Source organism: Amblyraja radiata, chromosome 1 (genome assembly GCF_010909765.2).
Source record: "Amblyraja radiata isolate CabotCenter1 chromosome 1, sAmbRad1.1.pri, whole genome shotgun sequence".
NCBI lineage: Eukaryota > Metazoa > Chordata > Chondrichthyes > Rajiformes > Rajidae > Amblyraja > Amblyraja radiata.
In genome coordinates this window covers 139651701-139670527 of record NC_045956.1, presented here as the reverse complement: position 1 = coordinate 139670527, position 18827 = coordinate 139651701, and the positions used below count along the sequence as shown (strand labels likewise).

Here is an 18827-nt window from a genome sequence, read left to right as displayed (position 1 = left end):
GTGAGGTTATCCACTTTGGTGGCAAAAACAGGAAAGTAGATTATTATCTGAATGGTGGCCGATTAGGAAAGGGGGAGATGCAACGAGACCTGGGTGTCACCAGTCATTAAAAGTAGGCATGCAGGTGCAGCAGGCAGTGAAGAAGGTGAATGGTATGTTAGCTTTCATAGCAAAAGGATTTGAGTATAGGAGCAGGGAGGTTCTACTGCAGTTGTACAGGGTCTTGGTGAGACCACACCTGGAGTATTGCGTACAGTTTTGGTCTCCTAATCTGAGGAAAGACATTCTTGCCATAGAGGTACAGAGAAGGTTCACCAGACTGATTCCTGGGATGTCAGGACTTTCATATGAAGAAAGACTGGATAGACTTGGCTTGTACTCGCTAGAATTTAGAAGATTGAGGGGGGATCTTATAGAAACTTACAAAATTCTTAAGGGGTTGGACAGGCTAGATGCAGGAAGATTGTTCCCGATGTTGGGGAAGTCCAGAACAAGGGGTCACAGTTTAAGGATAAGGGGGAAATCTTTTAGGACCGAGATGAGGAAAACTTTTGAGAGTGGTGAATCTCTGGAATTCTCTGCCGCAGAAGGTAGTTGAGGCCAGTTCATTGGCTATATTTAAGAGAGAGTTAGATGTGACCCTTGTGGCTAAAGGGATCAGGGGGGATGGAGAGAAGGCAGGTACAGGATACTGAGTTGGATGATCAGCCATGATCATATTGAATGGCGGTGCAGGCTCGAAGGGCCGAATGGCCTACTCCTGCACCTATTTTCTATGTTTCTATGTTTTTATGTTTCTCCTACCCTCACACTCCCTCCCTCCATAACCCCTCTCCACTTCCTATCCCCCACTCCTCACCTCCCTCCTATCCCACCCCCTCCATACTCCCTCCTCACCTCCCCCACTGCCCTCCTCTCCATCTATTCCCCACTGCCTACCTCCCCCACTCCCCCACCCTCCTCTCCCTCTATCCGCCCTCCTCCCTCCTCACCTCCCCCACTTTAACCTCCCTCTCCCTCTCTACCCCATCCTCTCCCTCAATCGACCCAATCTCCCTCCTCACCTCCCCCACTTTCCCCTCCCTCTCCCTCTCTACCCCATCCTCTCCCTCAATCCACCCAATCTCCCTCCTCACCTCGCCTGGATTTCGATGTAAACCACTGTCGGCTCCGTTTGCTCCACCACATCGGCGATGAAGTTGTAGTTGTAGTTGAGGCGGGGTGGAATGGGCTGTGCGGCCTGGAGCCGCGCGCGGAAGGGGGAAGGGAGAGGCCGAGGCTGCGGCCTATTCCTTGCCCCCGGTCCAGCTGCTCCCCCTCCCCTCAGGCCCGGAGCAGCAGCCCCGGACCCCACACCGGTACGAACCCCAGCCCAGGGTCCGGAGCCGCGCTCAGGGCCCAGTCCATGTTTGTGACCACTCCCCAGCACCCAAAGCCGGGGCCCGGCTACAGCCCCAGGGCTTGGCCCACGCCAGGCCTCTTCACTTTCCCTCTTCTGTCCCCTCACCTCCTCCCCTCCCCCACTCCCTACCTGACCTTTCTCTCCCTCTCCTTTCCCCTAACCTCAGTCACTCCCTCCCTCCCTCCATAACCCCGGACCCTCCCCACCCCCTCCTCTCCCTCTATTCATCCCCCTGCTCCTCCACTACTCGCCTCACCCCTATACCACCCCCCCCCACAAAAAAAGGCGATGTTTTAAAAAAAATGAAAACTCCTCCCTATCCCATTGGGATCTCATTTTGACGTCATTGTGACGTTGAACGTTGCTGACGGGCAGGGCAAGTGGAAAAATGGTTTGAAAAGTGTTTTTTGTAAAGTTTAAAATGTCAAGAACTTGTAAAATATAACATCAATCCGAATGAAACTTGTTTCATTTACATCCTAGGACAATGTTGAGTAAGGTGTGACAAAATTTGTAGCGCTGTCGTGTACCGTTTTGGCGTGGTTTTGGGATATCACATTCACGCACGCATGCATCCAAACAAACAAGTTGAGAGTTTTAATAATATAGAAACATAGAAACATAGAAATTAGGTGCAGGAGTAGGCCATTCGGCCCTTCGAGCCTGCACCGCCATTCAATATGATCATGGCTGATCACCCAACTCAGCATCCCGTACCTGCCTTCTCTCCATACCCTCTGATCCCCTTAGCCACAAGGGCCACATCTAACTCCCTCTTAAATATAGCCAATGAACTGGCCTCAACTACCCTCTGTGGCAGAGTGTTCCAGAGATTCACCACTCTATGTGTGAAAAAAGTTTTTCTCATCTCGGTTTTAAAGGATTTCCCCCTTATCCTTAAGCTGTGACCCTTTGTACTGGACTTCCCCAACATCGGGAACAATCTTCCTGCATCTAGCCTGTCCAACCCCTTAAGAATTTTGTAAGTTTCTATAAGATCCCCTCTCAATCTCCTAAATTCTAGAGAGTATAAACCAAGTCTATCCGGTCTTTCTTCATAAGACAGTCCTGACATCCCAGGAATCAGTCTGGTGAACCTTCTCTGCACTCCCTCTATGGCAATAATGTCCTTCCTCAGATTTGGAGTCCAAAACTGTACGCAATACTCCAGTTGTGGTCTCACGAAGACCCTATACAACTGCAGTAGAACCTCCCTGCTCCTATACTCAAATCCTTTTGCTATGAAAGCTAACATAGCATTCGCTTTCTTCACTGCCTGCTGCACCTGTATGCCTACTTTCAATGACTGGGGTATCATGACACCCAGGTCTCGCTGCATCTCCCCTTTTCCTAATCGGCCACCATTTAGATAATAGTCTGCTTTCCTGTTTTTGCCACCAAAATGGATATCCTCACATTTATCCACATTATACTGCATCTGCCAAACATTTGCCCACTCACCCAGCCTATCCAAGTCACCTTGCAGCATCCTAGCATCCTCCTCACAGCTAACACTGCCCCCCAGCATATATACTAGACCAACCGGCAATGAGTCCCTGTCACATGGGAGGCTCGGTCCCCCTATGCAACCCGTTCCCCCAACGCAATATTCGACCACTCAACCATAGCCCGCACGGGAGGCCTGGTCCCCCAATGCAACCCATTCCCCAACGCAATATTGCACCACTCACCCGTTTCCTCAACACAACCCATTCCCCCAATGCAATATTCGACCACTCACCCACAGCTCCCAACTGCACAGGGGCTGCTCAATTTGCCTTATTCATCCTCCTTCATTTTCAACTTTAAAAACAATTCAGTGTACTGTGACTTTAAGAAAAATGCATTGCGCCTGCTAGACCTAGCAGGACTCAGTGCACTTGGATAGCAACAATGTTGCGAGCAGGGCTACAATCCCATTGTGACGTCATAGCCGTAAGCACAGGGAAAGCATTTTTCTCAAATTGGGGTTTTGTAAGTCAAAAAATGTAAATAACTTGTGAAATATAACATCAAATTTGAAAGAAACATGACACGAACGACCGTGGGACTAAGGTGAATAAGGTGGTGCAAAAATGTTTGCGCTATTGCGTGCCATTTTGGCATAGTTCCGTGTGTGTGTGTGTGTGGTATGATATAGAGCGACTATCGCGCGAGCTCGATCTCTAGGCGAGGGGAGAGCGGCGGCGCAGAGCGCGAGCGGAGAGGCGCGAGGCAGAGCGCGGCGCGAGGCGAGAGCGAGCGAGAGGAGAGAGGAGGAGAGATCGAGGAGCGAGCAGAGCGAGGCGCGCGCGACGAGCGGACGCGCGGAGAGCGCGCGCGAGCGCGCGCGAGAGCGGAGCCGCGCGAGAGCGCGCGCGCGCGGAGAGAGCGGCGAGAGCAGAGGAGGAGAGCGAGCGCGACGAGAGCGAGCGAGAGGAGCGGCGCGCGAGAGAGAGCGACGAGCGAGAGCGCGAGCGCGAGCGCGAAGAGGAGAGGGAGAGGAGAGCGAGCGAGAGAGAGAGCGAGCGAGCGAGAGAGAGCAGGAGCCGAGGTCGAGCGCGAGCTAGCGCAGCGAGCGCAGCGAGCGCGATAGATCTCTCTCTCCTAGCTCTCTCTCTCTATCTCTCTCTATCTCTCTCTATCTCTCTCTATCTCTCTCTATCTCTCTCTATCTCTATCTCTATCTCTCTCTATCTCTATCTCTATCTCTCTATCTATCTATCTATCTCTATCTATCTCTATCTATCTCTATCTATCTCTATCTATCTATCACCAAGTGAGACCTGTTGGGGCCCGTTCTCCCAACGTAATAATCCACCACTCACCCGTTCCCTCAATGCAACCCGTTTCCACCACTCACCCGTTCCCCCAATGTAACCTGTCCTTCAAAGCAATATTCCACCACTCACCCATAGCCCCGAATGGAGGCCTGGTCCCCCAACGCAACCCGTTCCCTAAAGTAAGATTCCACCACTTCCCTGCTTCCCCAGCACTGGACCTTAAAAAAATTATCCAATTGCACTTCCCCTGCTTCCCCCAGCACTTCCAATTCCAATTCCCATTCCTTAGGCCCCTCCCCTCCTGTTCAATCACTTGCTGTCAGGACCACGACTAAGTGTTCTATGATGGCAACATTGTTGCAAATGTCAGGTGGAGGAAACATAGAAACATAGAACATAGAAAGTAGGTGCGAGAGTAGACCACCAGGTCCGTCGAGCCCGCACCGCCATTCGCTCATGGCTGAACACTAAACAGACACACTTACCCACAAACAGTAGACACAAGACACAGAACACAAGACATTACCCTCCCCTTTTTACCGCTATCACCCCTCTCCACCCCAAAAACCTCGTGATCTCCTGGGGGAGGCAAAAAACCGGATAAAAACCCAGGTCCAATTCGGGAAAAAAATCCGGGAAATTCCTCTCCGACCCCAATCCAGGCGATCGACACTTGTCCAGGAGATCACTCAGGTCTTACTATACTAACCATACCTAGGTCCATATCCCTGCCCTCTCCCCGTAGCCCCTTATCCCCTTGGCAGCTAAAAAACCATCTATTTTAGTCTTAAATATATTTAAAGTTTCTGCTTCCACTGCTCCCTGGGGCAGTGAATTCCATAAATTAACCACCCTCTGGGTGAAGAAGTTCTTCCTCATCTCAGTTTTAAAAGAGCCCCCCCTTATTCTGCAACTATGTCCCCTAGTTCTAGTTTCCCCGATCATTGGGAACATCCTCGGTGCATCCACCCGATCAAGGCCCCTCACGATCTTATATGTTTCAATGAGATCGCCTCTCATTCTTCTAAACTCCAAAGAGTAGAGTTCCAGCCTACTTAACCTTTCCTCATATGTCAATCCCCTCATTGCAGGAATTAATCTTGTAAACCTTCGCTGCACTGCCTCCAGGGCTAGTACATCCTTTCTTAAGTATGGACCCCAGAACTGTACACAGTATTCCAAATGTGGTCTCACTAATACTGTGTACAGCTGCAGCAAGACCTCCGTGTTTTTATACTCAATCCCCCTAGCAATAAAGGCCAAAACTCCATTGGCCTTCCTGATTGCTTGCTGCACCTGCATACTAACTTTTAGTGATTCATGTACTAATACCCCTAGATCCCTTTGCGTTGCATTACAACGCAGCTCCTCCTCATTTAGAAAATAACTTGCCCTATCATTTTTTTTCCCAAAGTGAATGACTTCACATTTATTAGTATTAAACTTCATCTGCCAAGTTGTTGCCCACTCACCTAGCTTATCTATATCCTTTTGCAGACTCTTCCTATCCTCCTCATCCCCTACTTTTCCTCCCATTTTTGTATCGTCCGCAAATTTTGATATATTACACTTGGTTCCCTCCTCCAAATCATTTATATAAATTGTGAACAACTGGGGTCCCAGCACCGACCCTTGCGGAACCCCGCTAGTTACCGGTTGCCATCCCGAGTATGAACCATTTATCCCCACTCTCTGCTTCCTATTTGTTAGCCAATCCTCTACCCATGCTAATATATTACCCCCAATCCCATAATTTTTTTATTTTTAGCAATAGTCTCTTATGTGGCACCTTGTCAAAAGCCTTTTGGAAGTCCAAGTATACCACATCCACCGGTTCCCCTTTATCCACCCGTGACTGTGGGATCCCATTGTAACATCAAAGCTGCAACTGCCAGCACTGAAGTGTTGAAGTGATTATCAATGTGGATTTAGTAAACTTAATAATGTGATAACTTGTGAAATATAACATCAATCTGAACGAAACTTAATACAAACAGGTCAATGTTGAGTAAGGTGGTGCAAACATTTTTGCGCTATTGTGTACCGTTTTGGTGTCGTTCCTTGAGATCGCCCGCATGCAGACAGATGTCCAAACAGGACGAGTCTTAGAGATGGATGGATGGATGGGATAGATAGATATCCAGCCTCCTGCAGTTCTTTGCTATAAAAATAATTGTCTGATTATTAATCAATGAGTTAAAAAAAAACACTATGGTAAGTGGGGGAGAAGTAAAATTGATGCATTTGTGTAAATGTGCTTGTATGTACTATGTTACCAAATGGTAAAAACAAAGGCAATCCAGCCATTAAATTCAACAAGCATTGCTAAAGTGATTCATAGCAGCATTACAGAATACTTATTTCTCATAACACTGCAGGAGGTCATTTTGCCCATTGAGTCTATGCTGCTCTTGGAGCAACCCCATCAATCCCTTCCTGCACTTGTTTCCCTGTAACCTATTCATTCTTGCATACCCATCAACTCTTCCCCGATTCTCTTGGAACACATTTACTCTTGTGAGTTAATTTACAATATCTAAACAGCCTAACGACTATAGACACAAAATGCTGGAGTAACTCAGCAGGACAGGCAGCATCTCTGGAGAGAAGGAGTGGGTGATGTTTCAGCTCGAGACCCTTCTTCAGACTGAAAGTCACGGGAAAGGGAAACGAGAGATATGGATGATGTTGTAGAGAGACATAGAACAAATTAATGAAAGATTTTGCAAAAAAGTAACAATGATAAAGGAAACGGGCCATTGCTTCCTGTTTGCTGGTGAGAACGGGAACCTGGTGTGATTTGGGTGGGGGAGGGATGGAGAGAGAGGGAATGCTGGGGTAACTTGAAGTTAGAAATCAATATTCATGCCACTGGGTTGCAAGTTGCCCATGCAAAATATGAGATGCTGTTCCTCCAATTTGCAATTAACCTCATTCTGACAATATAAGAGGCCTAGGACAGAAAGGTCAATGTGGGAATTGGAAGGGGAATTAAAGTGTTTGGCAACTGGGAGATCAGGTAGGTCAAGGTGGACTGAGTGAAGGTGTTCAGCAAAACGATCGCCCAGTCTACGTTTGTCTCGCCGATGTATAAGAGTACATATCTTGAACAATGGATACAGTAGATGATGTTGGTGGAGGTCCAAGTGAACCTCTGCCTAACCTGACTGTAGGGGTCCCTGGACAGAGTCGAGGGAGGAGATATAGGGACAGGTGTTGCATCTTCTGCCGTTGCAGGCAACGGTACCTGGGGAGGGGTGGTTTGGGTGGGAATGGATGAGTTAACCAGGGAGTTGCGGTGGGAATGGTCTCTTCGGAAGGCGGAAAGGGGTGGAGATGGGAAGATGTCGGAGGATTATGTGTTGTATGCGATGGTTGATGGGGTGAAAGATAAGGACTAGGGGGACTTTGTCCCTGTTGCGACGAGGGGGGAAAAGCAAGGGCAGAGCTGCAGGGTACTGAGGAGATGTGTGAGGGCCTCATCTACAATGGGAGAAGGGAACCCCCGTTCCCTAAAGAATAAGGACATCTCGGATGTCCTGGTATAGAACACCTAATCTTGGGTGCAGATGTGGCGTAGACGGACAAATTTACGAGTAGGGGATAGAGTCTTTGCACGAAGCAGGGTGGGACAAGTGTAGTCGAGATGGTTGTGGGGGTCAGTGGGTTTGTAATAGACATCAGTTGATAGTCTATCTCCAGTGATGGAGATGGTGAGATCAAGAAAGGAGAGGGAGGTGTTGGAGATGGTCCAAATGAATTTGAGTGCAGGGTTAGAATTGGTGGTAAAGTTAATGGTCCATGATTTCAAGTTCACATTTATTGTCACATGCACCAATTGGTACAGAGAAATTTGAGTTGCCATACAGCCATACGAATAAAATGAACACAATACAAAATTAAATTGGATAGGTATATGGATGGGAAGGGAATGGAGGGCTATGGTCTGAGTGCGGGTAGATGGGACTAGGGGAAAATAATTGTTCAGCACGGACTTGTAGGGCCGAGATGGCCTGTTTCCGTGCTGTAATTGTTATTTGGTTATATGGTAATACACAATAGAGTTTAACATAAACATCCACCACAGTGGAATCAACGTTTCACACTGTAATAGAAGGCAATAAAGTCCAGTCTCTCTTCCTCTTTGTTCGGGGCATTTGAACCCTCCGCAGTCGCCGCTACGGACGGCCCGATCTACAGGCCCTCTCGCCGGCATGATCGAAACTCCGACGTCGGACAGGCGGGGAACACACTCAGAGGCTTGGAGTTTCCGAATCGGCCGCTTCCTACCGGAGACTGCGGCTTCCGATGTTAAAAGTCCACAGGCCGAGCTGGACGGAGCTCCATCTTTGGCGATCCTCGGCAAAAGATCCCAGGCCTCCGCGATGTTAAAGTCAGCGCTGCGCCCGTAGTTAGAAGCTCAGCAAACCAAAGCTCCATGATGTTAAAGTCAGTAGGCCCAACACTCCAACACTGGCGATCCCAGGCAAGGCATCACCCCGCTCCGCGATGTTAATTCCGTGCTGCGCCAGCTGCTGAAGCTCTGGCCAGTCTCCAGAAGGGAAGGCCACGCCAATCCAGTTGGTAGGCCGTGAGGGGGCGGGGGGGGGGGGGCGAAGATGCGACACAGAAATAAGACGCGTCTCCGTCCAGGTAAGTGACTGAAAAATGGTTTCCCGCTATTCCCGCCCACCACCCCCCACATAAGACATACCAAGAAACATTAAAACATACGTTTACATGCACTAAAAATAACAAAAAGAGTGAAAGGACTAACAGCTGCTGGCGAGGCAGCCACTGCGGTGGCGCCACCCGTTGAAGTCCTGGGTGGGACTGCATGGACAGGAGGTAGCACTGATGCAGTCGTCAGTGTAACGGAGATAGAATTTGGGGATAGGGCCAGTGTACGTTTGGAACAGAAATTGTTTAGTTTACCCTACAAAGAGGCAGGCATAGCTGGGGCCTTGTGAGTGCCCATTGCTATGCCTTTAATTTGGAGGAAATGAGTGGAGTTGAAGAAATTGTTGTTAGGGTTGAGGACCAGCTCTGCTAGGCGTTAGTAGAGGGAAATTGGCCGGTTCTGCGGTCACAGAAAAAATGGAGGGCTTTAAGGCCTTCCTGGTGGGAGATGGAAGTGTAGAGTGACTGAACGTCCATAGTAAAGATGAGGAGGTGGGGGCTCTGAAAACGGAAGTCATTAAAGAGACGAAGGACATGTGAAGTATCTTGACATAGGTTGGGAGAGATTGGACCAGGGGGGATAGGATGGAGTCAACACACGTGGCTCCACTGCAAAATCTACACCTAACGACTAGTATATCTGGGATGTGTGAGGGAATCAGACACATGTCGGAAACCCAGACAGTCAACAGATATCACTGATGTGTAGGAAGGAACTGTAGATGCTTGTTTTAGCATTGTTACAAAACCTACCATCAGTGGCGCTGCAGATCGGCCTGCTGCCTGTGCGTGCGATTCAGGAGGCATTGGTGGGGGGGGGGGGGGGGGGATTAAATTGCAGGTTTGTATTGGTTGTTGGAGAGGAATTTGCTCGGACTGCTAGCTGATGAAGAAAATTTGTTCTGTGAACCCGTTCCCGTTTAAAAAAAAAAATTAAAAAATTTGCTGGTCGATTGCATCGCTGGATTGAAATTAAACGCTACTTCAAACACCTTCAATGCCTTCAACATCACGGATCGCAAGTGCAGGACTAAACAAAAGGTATGTCGTTTATTTAACATATTATTTTGCTTTTTGGTGTGGCTTCATTGGGGGGGGGGGGAGGGGGATGGAGGGGAGGAGGTGAAGAGAGTAGATGGGAGAGGAGGTGGGGAGAGAGGAGGAGAGAGGATGGGGGAGAGAGAAGGGGTGGTGAGAGAGCAGGGGAAAGGGGGGAAGGGAGGGGGGGAGAGGGGGTTGGAGGAGGGGAGAGGGAGCCGGAGAAGGGGAGAGGGGGGTTGGAGGAGAGGTGGAGGGTGGATAAGGGGCAAAGAGAGTGGGGCAGAGAAAGAGAGGGGAGGGCGATGAGGGGAGGGAGATAAGGAGAGGGGGGTGGAGGGTGGGGAGAGATGGGATGGAGAGGGGGGGAGAGGAGGTGCAGAGGTAGGAAGAGGATGGGGGAGGGGGAGAGGGAGGAGGAGAGGCGGAGATGGAGGGGGGGAGAGCGTGGGGAAGGGGGAAGGGAGAGAGGTGTTGGGTAGGCGGAGGAGAGCGGGGAGGGAGGAGGAGGAGGGAGGGAGGAAGGAGAGGGGGGAGGGGGGGGTGAGATGGAGGGAGGGAGCAGGAGGGGAGATGGGGGGGAGGAGAGGAGGGAAGAGGGAGGGGGAAGGGAGAGAGGGGGATGAGGATAGGGGAGGAGAGCGGGGAGGGTGAAGGGGAAGACGGGTAGGTGGAGAAGAGGGGTAGAGAGAAGGGAAATGCGGGGTGTGGAAGGGAGGGGGAAAGAGGAGAGGGGGGAGGGAGAAGAGGAGGGGGAGAGAAGTGAGGGTTGGAGGGGGGAGAGGTGGAGCGGGGAGAGGTGGAGGGGGAGAGAGGAGGGGATGGAGGAGAGGAGAAGGTGGGGAGGGGGGTGATAGGAGGGGTAGAGGCGGGGGAGGGGGGTAGGACAACTTGGTCTATTTGACTTTATTTGATTGTGCACGCCAGGTTGATTGCATTCATGGGACCACGTGAAGGTTGCAATCTCCCACCCCTGTCCCATTGTGATATCATATGTAAATGAGATCCATTGTGATTGTACATCTGTGAGATGGCACTGTGACTCATGCAGCAGTTTGATTTTAAAATGTTTTTATGTTTTTTACTAAAAAAGCAGGGAAATTAATAACCAAATTTTCTAATTTTCAAAACATAATGTGGAGGAGGAAAAACTCACAATCCACAAACGCATTAAACGAATATTCGCGAAATAGAATCCGTTACAAACCAACAAAAGTTTTAATAGTTACTAGACCAAGTGCAGACCCGTTGGGTCTGTTCCCCCAACGTGTGGTTGCGGGGGAGCGAGGGGCTGGGGGGGGGCGGCGGCATGCGGCGTCACACACATTAACTACACGCTAACTACCCCTTGATATATTAATATTATTAATTTGCTCCTTTTACCCCATAACCGTCCTATCCACTGACGCATAACCCCCAACTCGAAGGCACGTCTGGGGGGGGGGGGGGGGGGGGGCCAGAGAGTGAGGGCAGAGAGAGAATGGGGAGAGAAAGGGGCAGAGACAGAAGGGCAAGAGGCAAGAGAGGGAGTTTATATTTTAAAAACTGTCTGAATTTTAAAGTTAATGTTAAGAATTAGTGTTGTTAAGTGAGAAATAATTCAATTCAATGAGAACAATGTAATCAACAACCTGGCATGCTGGGGGGGGGGGGGGGGGGGGGGGAGAGCCAGGAGGCAGTTGGTCAGCAGCTGGGCAACCGTAATATTTTTTTAAATTGTCAATTTGGTGATAAATATTTGTAAATATCTCGGGAAATAATCGATCAAATTTATAGACGATTGGATTTTTGAAATCATAAGGAAATTTTCTTCCAGAAGATGCACAAATTTTACTGTTATTGTAATGTCAGCAGATGGGGAGCAGTCACATTTTTAAAAAAAAGGTCAGATTTACCTGTCTTACAGACTTACAGCATATAATACAATAATATTAAAGTTCAGATCTTGAGAATATCACATTTTTGAATTTTCAAGGCAGTCTGGGTGTTTATTACTATTTCCGTCACAACAGTCAATTTTGTAATTAGCTACAATTAGGTAACTAACTAATTATATGCTTTAATTTCAGGTCATCCAAGTAAGATATTTCATATTTGTTTCAGAATGCTTCAAGATTCAAGATAGTGTATTGCCATGTGTCCCTGATAGGACAATGAAATTCTTGCTTTGTCTCAGCACAACAGAACATAGCAGGCATGACTGCAAAGCAGATCAGTGTGTCCATATACCATTATATAAATATATACACACATGAATAAATAAACTGATAAAATGCAAATAACAGATAATGGGCTATTAATGTTCAGAGTTTTTTCATAGCCAAGTTTAATAGCCTGACGGCTGTGGGGAAGTAGATATTCCTGAACCTGGTCATTGCAGTCTTCCGGCTCCTGTACCTTCTACCTGAAGGTAGCAGGGAGATGAGTGTGTGGCCAGGATGGTGTGGGTCCTTGATGATACTGCCAGCCTTTTTGAGGCAGCGACTGCGATAGATCCCCTCGATGGAAGGGAGGTCAGAGCCGATGATGGACTGGGCAGTGTTTACTACTTTTTGTTGTCTTTTCCTATCCAGGGCGCTCAAGTTGCCGAACCAAGCCACGATGCAACCGGTCAGCATGCTCTCTACTGTGCACCTGTAGAAGTTAGAGAGGTATCCTTGACAAACCAACTCTCCATAATCTTCTCAGGAAGTAGAGGTGCTGATGTGCTTTCTTAATAATTGCATCAGTGTTCTCGCACCAGGAAAGATCTTGAGAGATGTGCACGCCCAGGAATTTGAAGCTCTTGACCTTTTCAACCATCGACCTGTTGATATAAACGGGACTGTGGGTCCCCATCCTACTCCTTCCAAAGTCCACAATCAGTCCTTGGTTTTGCTGGTGTTAAGGGCCACGTTATTGTGCTGGCACCATATGGACAGTTGCTCGATCTCTCTTCTATACTCTGACTCATCCCCATCAGTGATAAGTCTCACAACAGTGGTGTCGTCAGCGAACTTGATGATGGAGTTCACACTACTCAGCGGTCAATCAGCATCTGAAAAAAAAAAATAGCAAGGCTATTTACCATTAGACATTGAATAGACGAAATAAGGAACAGTGCTCATGTAACTCAGCAGATAAGGCAGCGTGTCCAGAGAACATTAATAGGTGACATTTCAGCTCAGGATTCTGCCATGCACTCCAGAGATATTGCCTGATCTGCTGAGTTACACCAGTATCTTGTGTCTTATTTTGTAAACCAGCATCTGCAGTCCCTTGTTTCTACATGGAATAAGGGAACTTTTTTAAATTTTGTGTTACATCTGTTGATGACTGATTTCTTGTATTGAAAATTGCGTTGTGAGGAAATTCTGAAACAAAACAATGTTAAGATGGAAACAAAGGTATCACTAGTAGTTTGAAGAAGGATCTCAACTTGACATATCACAAATCCACGTTCTCCAGATGTGTTGCTAACCTGCTATTTACTCCAGCACTTTGTGTTCTTTTACTGCTTGCAGTTCACCTGCTGACCAAAGCTCTTTCTAAATTAGTGTGAATTTGGATTTTCTGACTTGGTGGTGGTGCAGTACCAAATATTGAGTAAATGTTTGTGCATTTAATAACAAAAGTTTCCTTTCAACTAGTGGCTTGGCTGTCGGGATTTATGCAACAAATTCTGCAGATGCATGCAAGTACGTGATCGATAACTGCAAGGCCAACATTGTGGTGGTGGAGAACAATAACCAATTGCAAAAGATTATGGAGGTACAATGTTTTTATTTTAGTTCTCTATATTATTAATATATGATATTTAAAACATCAAATCTGTAGAGCAATCTGTAAAAGGATGGGAGCGTAGAACTCTGGCACATTGGGATAACACCTCTGACCATGGCATCTTGCACCAAGGTTACTCTGCATTTACAATTTTAATGTTTACTAGACCAAGTGGGACCTGTTGGGTCCCGTCCCCTCAACACGCAGTTGAGGGGTGGAGGGGGCGGCCTGCGGCGTCACACGCACACTAACCACCCCCCACACACACACACTAACCACCCCCCACACACACACACTAACCAACCCCTCACACACGCACACTAACCACCCCCCACACACACACACTAACCACCCCCCACACACACACACTAACCAACCCCTCACACACGCACACTAACCACCCCCCACACACGCACACTAACCACCCCCCACACACACACACTAGCCAACCCCTCACACACACACACTAACCAACCCCCCCCACACACACACTAACCAACCCCACACACACACACTAACCAACCCCTCACACACACACACTAACCACCCCCCACACACACACACTAACCACCCCCCACACACACACACTAACCACCCCCCACACACACACACTAACCACCCCCATTGAAATTATATTAATATTATTCATTCACTCTTCTTTTACCCCATCCCCCGCCCTATCCACTCACGTATAGCCCCCAAGTTACAGGAGCGGCTAGAGAGGGAGGGGGGTAGAGGGAGAGGAACACAGAGGCACAGGGAGGGACATAGAGGCACAGAGAGGGAGATAGAGGCACAGAGAGGGACACAGAGACACAGAGAGGGACACAGAGACACAGAGGGAGATAGAGGCACAGAGAGGGACACAGAGACACAGAGAGGGACACAGAGACACAGAGAGGGAGATAGAGTCACAGAGAGGGACACAGAGACACAGAGGAACACAGCCACAGAGAGGGACACAGAGGCATATAGAGGGGGGGGGGGGGGAGAGAGCGGGGGGGGAAGAGAGGGGAGATTGAGAGACCCGAGCCGAGGCACAAGTGAGTGTCGACCAAAGGAGCGCAGGTTGGGCCGATGCAGTCTTCAGCTTTGATCTTTGGTGTTCAATCGACAGGGCGACCTTTGAATTACGGGGAGAGGAGGGAGGGGTGGATGGTGCCGTTAGTCATGGCGCGAGCAGACGCAACGCGAGCAGACGGCAGGCAGGTAGATCCATTGTCACGTCATCAGCGAAAAACAGGCTTTTTGATTTCAAAGTTTGATCGGATTTGTGAACATTTTTATTAATAACTCAATAAATAAAGTACAACATTTTCAGGTAAGCCGATTTCGGACTCCAGGGGATAAATCTCTACCAGAATATGTAAATATTTTCCCGTTCGCGTGCTTTTTTTTTGAGAAGATGTGAAAACACAAAAACAAACAAATAAACGCACACACACACACATCTACATCCTACGTCTGTTCCTCCAACGCGCAGTTGCCGGAGGGGGGGGTTTAGGGGGCGGCATAACACACAAACACTAACCATCCACACACACACACACTGACTACCCCCCGCACACACGCGAACTACCCCCTTGATATTATATTAATATTATTCATTTGGTCCTTCTACCCCATAACCGCCCTATCCACTGACACATAGCCCCCAACTCGCTGCCGCATCTAGAGAGGAGGGGGATAGAGAGTGAGGGCAGAGAGAGAAGGGGCAGAGACAGAGAGAGAGGGGGTGGAGGGGCGAGGGGAGGGTGTGGAGGAAAGAGAGGGGGGAGAGAGAGGGGGGCGGGAAGGACGGGGGGAAGTGAGGGGGAGAGGTGGGGGGAAGGGAGGGGGAGAGGGGGTGGGGAGGAGTGGAGGGGGGGCTGGAGGGAAGGGGGAAGGTGAAGCCAAGGGGGTGGAGGGGAGGATGTGGATGGGGGAAGGGGGTTTAGGGGGAGGGAGGGTGAGGGGAAGGGAGGGGTAGAGGGGGTGGGGTAGGAGAGCGGGGAGGGGGGAAAGGGAGGGGAGAGAGAGGGGAAGAGTGGGGAAGGAGGGGGAGAGGGGTATGGAATTAGGTAGGTGGGAGAGAGAGAGGAGAGAGTGGGGAGGGGTGGGGAGGTGGGTAAGGAGAGGGGTAGGGAGAGGCAGGGGGAGTGGGTGGAGAGGGGGGGAAGGGGTGGGAGATGAGGGGGTGTGGGAGAGGTGGGGAGGGAGGATGGGGGGAGGAGGGGGAGTGGGGAGAGGATGGGGGAGAGAGAGGGAGAGGGCGGACTTGAACTCGAAGAGAGGGCGGCTCCCATGAGGTAGGTATGTTGCAAAGCCTACCTGAAGCGTCGCTGAAAATCTGTCCCAGCCCGTGTGCGCGATTTTGGCGCCGTTTAGAGGGGGGCGGGTTTAAAATGCGATTTCCCCTAGGCTGTTCAAATCGAGGATGTTCAGCCTAGTTAATTATTAACGAAAAATCGCTGGAAGATTCCGTCGCTTTAGCTATTATTACTTTTAAGGGCTTTATCTAATTGTTATAGTAGTTTAAAAATTAACCTCTAAACCCGCGACCGCCGGCAATCGGCCGGATATCATACAGGGGACAACAGGAGGTAGGCTGTTTAATTTTACATTAAAAAGGGTTTCTTAAGATCCCTTTATACAAAGTTTAATGTTGCGAGCAGCTAATTTTGGCCCCATTATATCCCGCAGTATTTTTCTGGGCATTTGGGGGCACAAATCTAGCGCAATGTGAACGTTCTAAACCAGCGCGTTCACAGGATCCCACTAGAAAGCTGATTTAAATGCACTTTCATTTACAGCAATTGAACACTAAATTCCTTCCATTTGGCCTATAAATTAATGTCAATGAGATTTAAAAATCATGTTTTATTGTGAATTATTTGTGAATATTATTTGGACACTTAGGCTATTTAAAAATGTTAATCATTTATTAAGAAATGGATAGATGTTTAGATCTAGTAATTGAAGTTTGAAATTAGCTACAATTGGGTAACTAACTAATTATATGCTTTAATTTCAGGTTATCCAAGTAAGATAGTTTTATATTATCCAAGTAAGATAGTTTTATATAAGATATGTCCATAGAAAATCAATAGGGAACAAGATGCTAATTTCCGAGTATGAAAATGGCCATAACTTTTTAAATACTTGAGATATGAAAGTGAATTGGGTGTCAAATTAAACTTCTTTTTATGCTTTATCTGATGGTATAAATTGCAGACTTGATTTTTGAAATCTCAAAATTTTGTAACATAGCTACATGAGGCCGACCAAAGATCCTATAGCAATCTTTGGGGCCGACTATGAAAGGGCCGCGAGCCTCAGCAGCTCTCTGGACCTCGGGCGGCGTGGAGAGTCTCGGCAGCTTGCGATTCTGCGTGTCCTTGCGATCAACGGAGGGATCGCAGGTTTTCCAGAGGGAGTAATGGCCGCCGGGGCCACCTTCTCATCGCATGCCCTGCGCGACAAAAATGGCCACCGCCATGTTCTCACATCGGGCGGGGGAGACGGAGAGGATTCAGAAGCAAGCCGGTCGGTGTCCTCCGGTGAGCGGCGGTGACCTCCGGATCTGCAGAACGCCTGTTCTTTCTGCGCGTTTTGAAGAAAGGGGGCGTAGGGCGTAATGTGACTTGCGTTGACAGCAGCTGTATTAATCCGGGGGGGGGTGGTGAGGTGGGGGGGGTGGGGGTGGTGCCACGTGCGAACTGGGCCACAAGCTAAGGCATTGTGAGGTCAGCAGCTGGGCAACCGTAATGTTTTTTTAAAATGTCAGTTTGGTGATGAATTTTAGTAAATAACTCGTTAAGTAATGAACCAAATTTACAGAGGAGTGGATTTTTGAAATCACAAGGAAAATTTCTACCAGAATATGTAAACACTTCACCGTTATTGTAGCGTCAGCAGCTGGGCAACGGTCAAATTAAAAAAAAAAGGTCAGATTGGTCAACAATTTTAGGTTGACCAATCTGGGTAGGGGAACAGGGGGGAGAGAGGGGTGAGAGGGGGGGAAGGGAGGAGGAGAGGGGGGAGAAGAGTGGGGAGGGGGAAGGTGGAGGGAGGGGTAGGGGAAGGGAGGTGGAGAGGGGAGGAGGGAGGGGGGAGAGAGGGGGAAGATTGGGGAAGGAGGGTGAGAAGGGTAGGGAGATAGGTTAAGGGGGAGAGAGGGGGAAGAGTGGGGAGGGGTAGGGAGGCGGGTAGGCAGGGGGAGTGGGTGGAGAGAGGGAGGAAGGGGTTCTTGGTTCTTCTTGCAGGTGGGAGATGAGGGGGGTGTGGGGAGAGGAGCGGGGAGGAAGGGAGAGGAGGGCGAGAGGAAGGGGGGGTGAAGGGGGGAGAGGGGAAGTGGAGAGGAGGATGGGGGAAAGAGAGGGAGAGGGCAGACTTGAACTCGGTGAGCGGGTGGCTCCGACGAGGCCGACCAAAGATCCTATAGCGATCTTTCGGGACGACTGCGAAAGGGCCGCGAGCCTCGGCAGCTCTCTGGACCTCGGGTGGCGTGGAGAGCCTCGGTAGCTTGCGATTCTGCGTGTCCCTGCGTTCAATGGAGGAATCGCAGGTTTTCCAGAGAGAGTAATGAGCGCCAGGGCCACCTTCTCATCCCGTGCCCCATGCGACAATAACGCCCGCCGCCATGTTCTCTCATCGGGCCGGGGAGACGGAGAGGATTCTAGAAGCAAGCTGGTGGCCTCCGATGAGCGGCGGTGACCAGCGTTGACCTCCTGATCTGCAGAACGCTCGTTCTTTCTACACATTGTGAAAAACGGGGGGGGCGTAATGCGACTCATAGAAAACAGCGCATGCGCATTGATAGCAGCTGCATTAATCCAGAGCGGAGGGGAGGGAGGGCAAAGGCATTTGAGGTCAGCAGCTGGGCAACCGTTATATTTTTTTTAAATGTCAGTTTGGTGGTAAATGTTAGTAAATAACGTTAAATAATGAATCAAATTTACAGAGGAGTGGATTTTTGAAATCATAAGGAAAATTTTTACCAGAATATGTAAAAATGTCACCGTTATGGTAACGTCAGCAACTGGGCAGCGGTCAGATTTTTAAAAAAAAGGTCAGATTGGTCAACAATTTTCATTAAAAAGTCGGGAAAATTTACAGAGGAGTGGATTTCTAAAATCACAAGGACAATCTCTACTGAAATATGTAAAAATCTCCCGGTTTTGCCTTCTGATTTTCGAGGAGAT

General features: G+C 49.0%; 1 protein-coding gene across 1 annotated transcript in view; it reads left to right on the top strand.

Moving 5' to 3' along the window:
- Positions 1 to 18827, top strand: part of LOC116979725 (long-chain-fatty-acid--CoA ligase ACSBG2-like) — a 164467-nt gene that overhangs the window by 55714 nt on the left and 89926 nt on the right. Inside the window, exon 6 of the mRNA XM_033031464.1 lies at positions 13512 to 13632. Within this exon, the coding sequence (XP_032887355.1) occupies positions 13512 to 13632 (121 nt within the window). The remainder of the gene's footprint in view (positions 1 to 13511; positions 13633 to 18827) is intronic.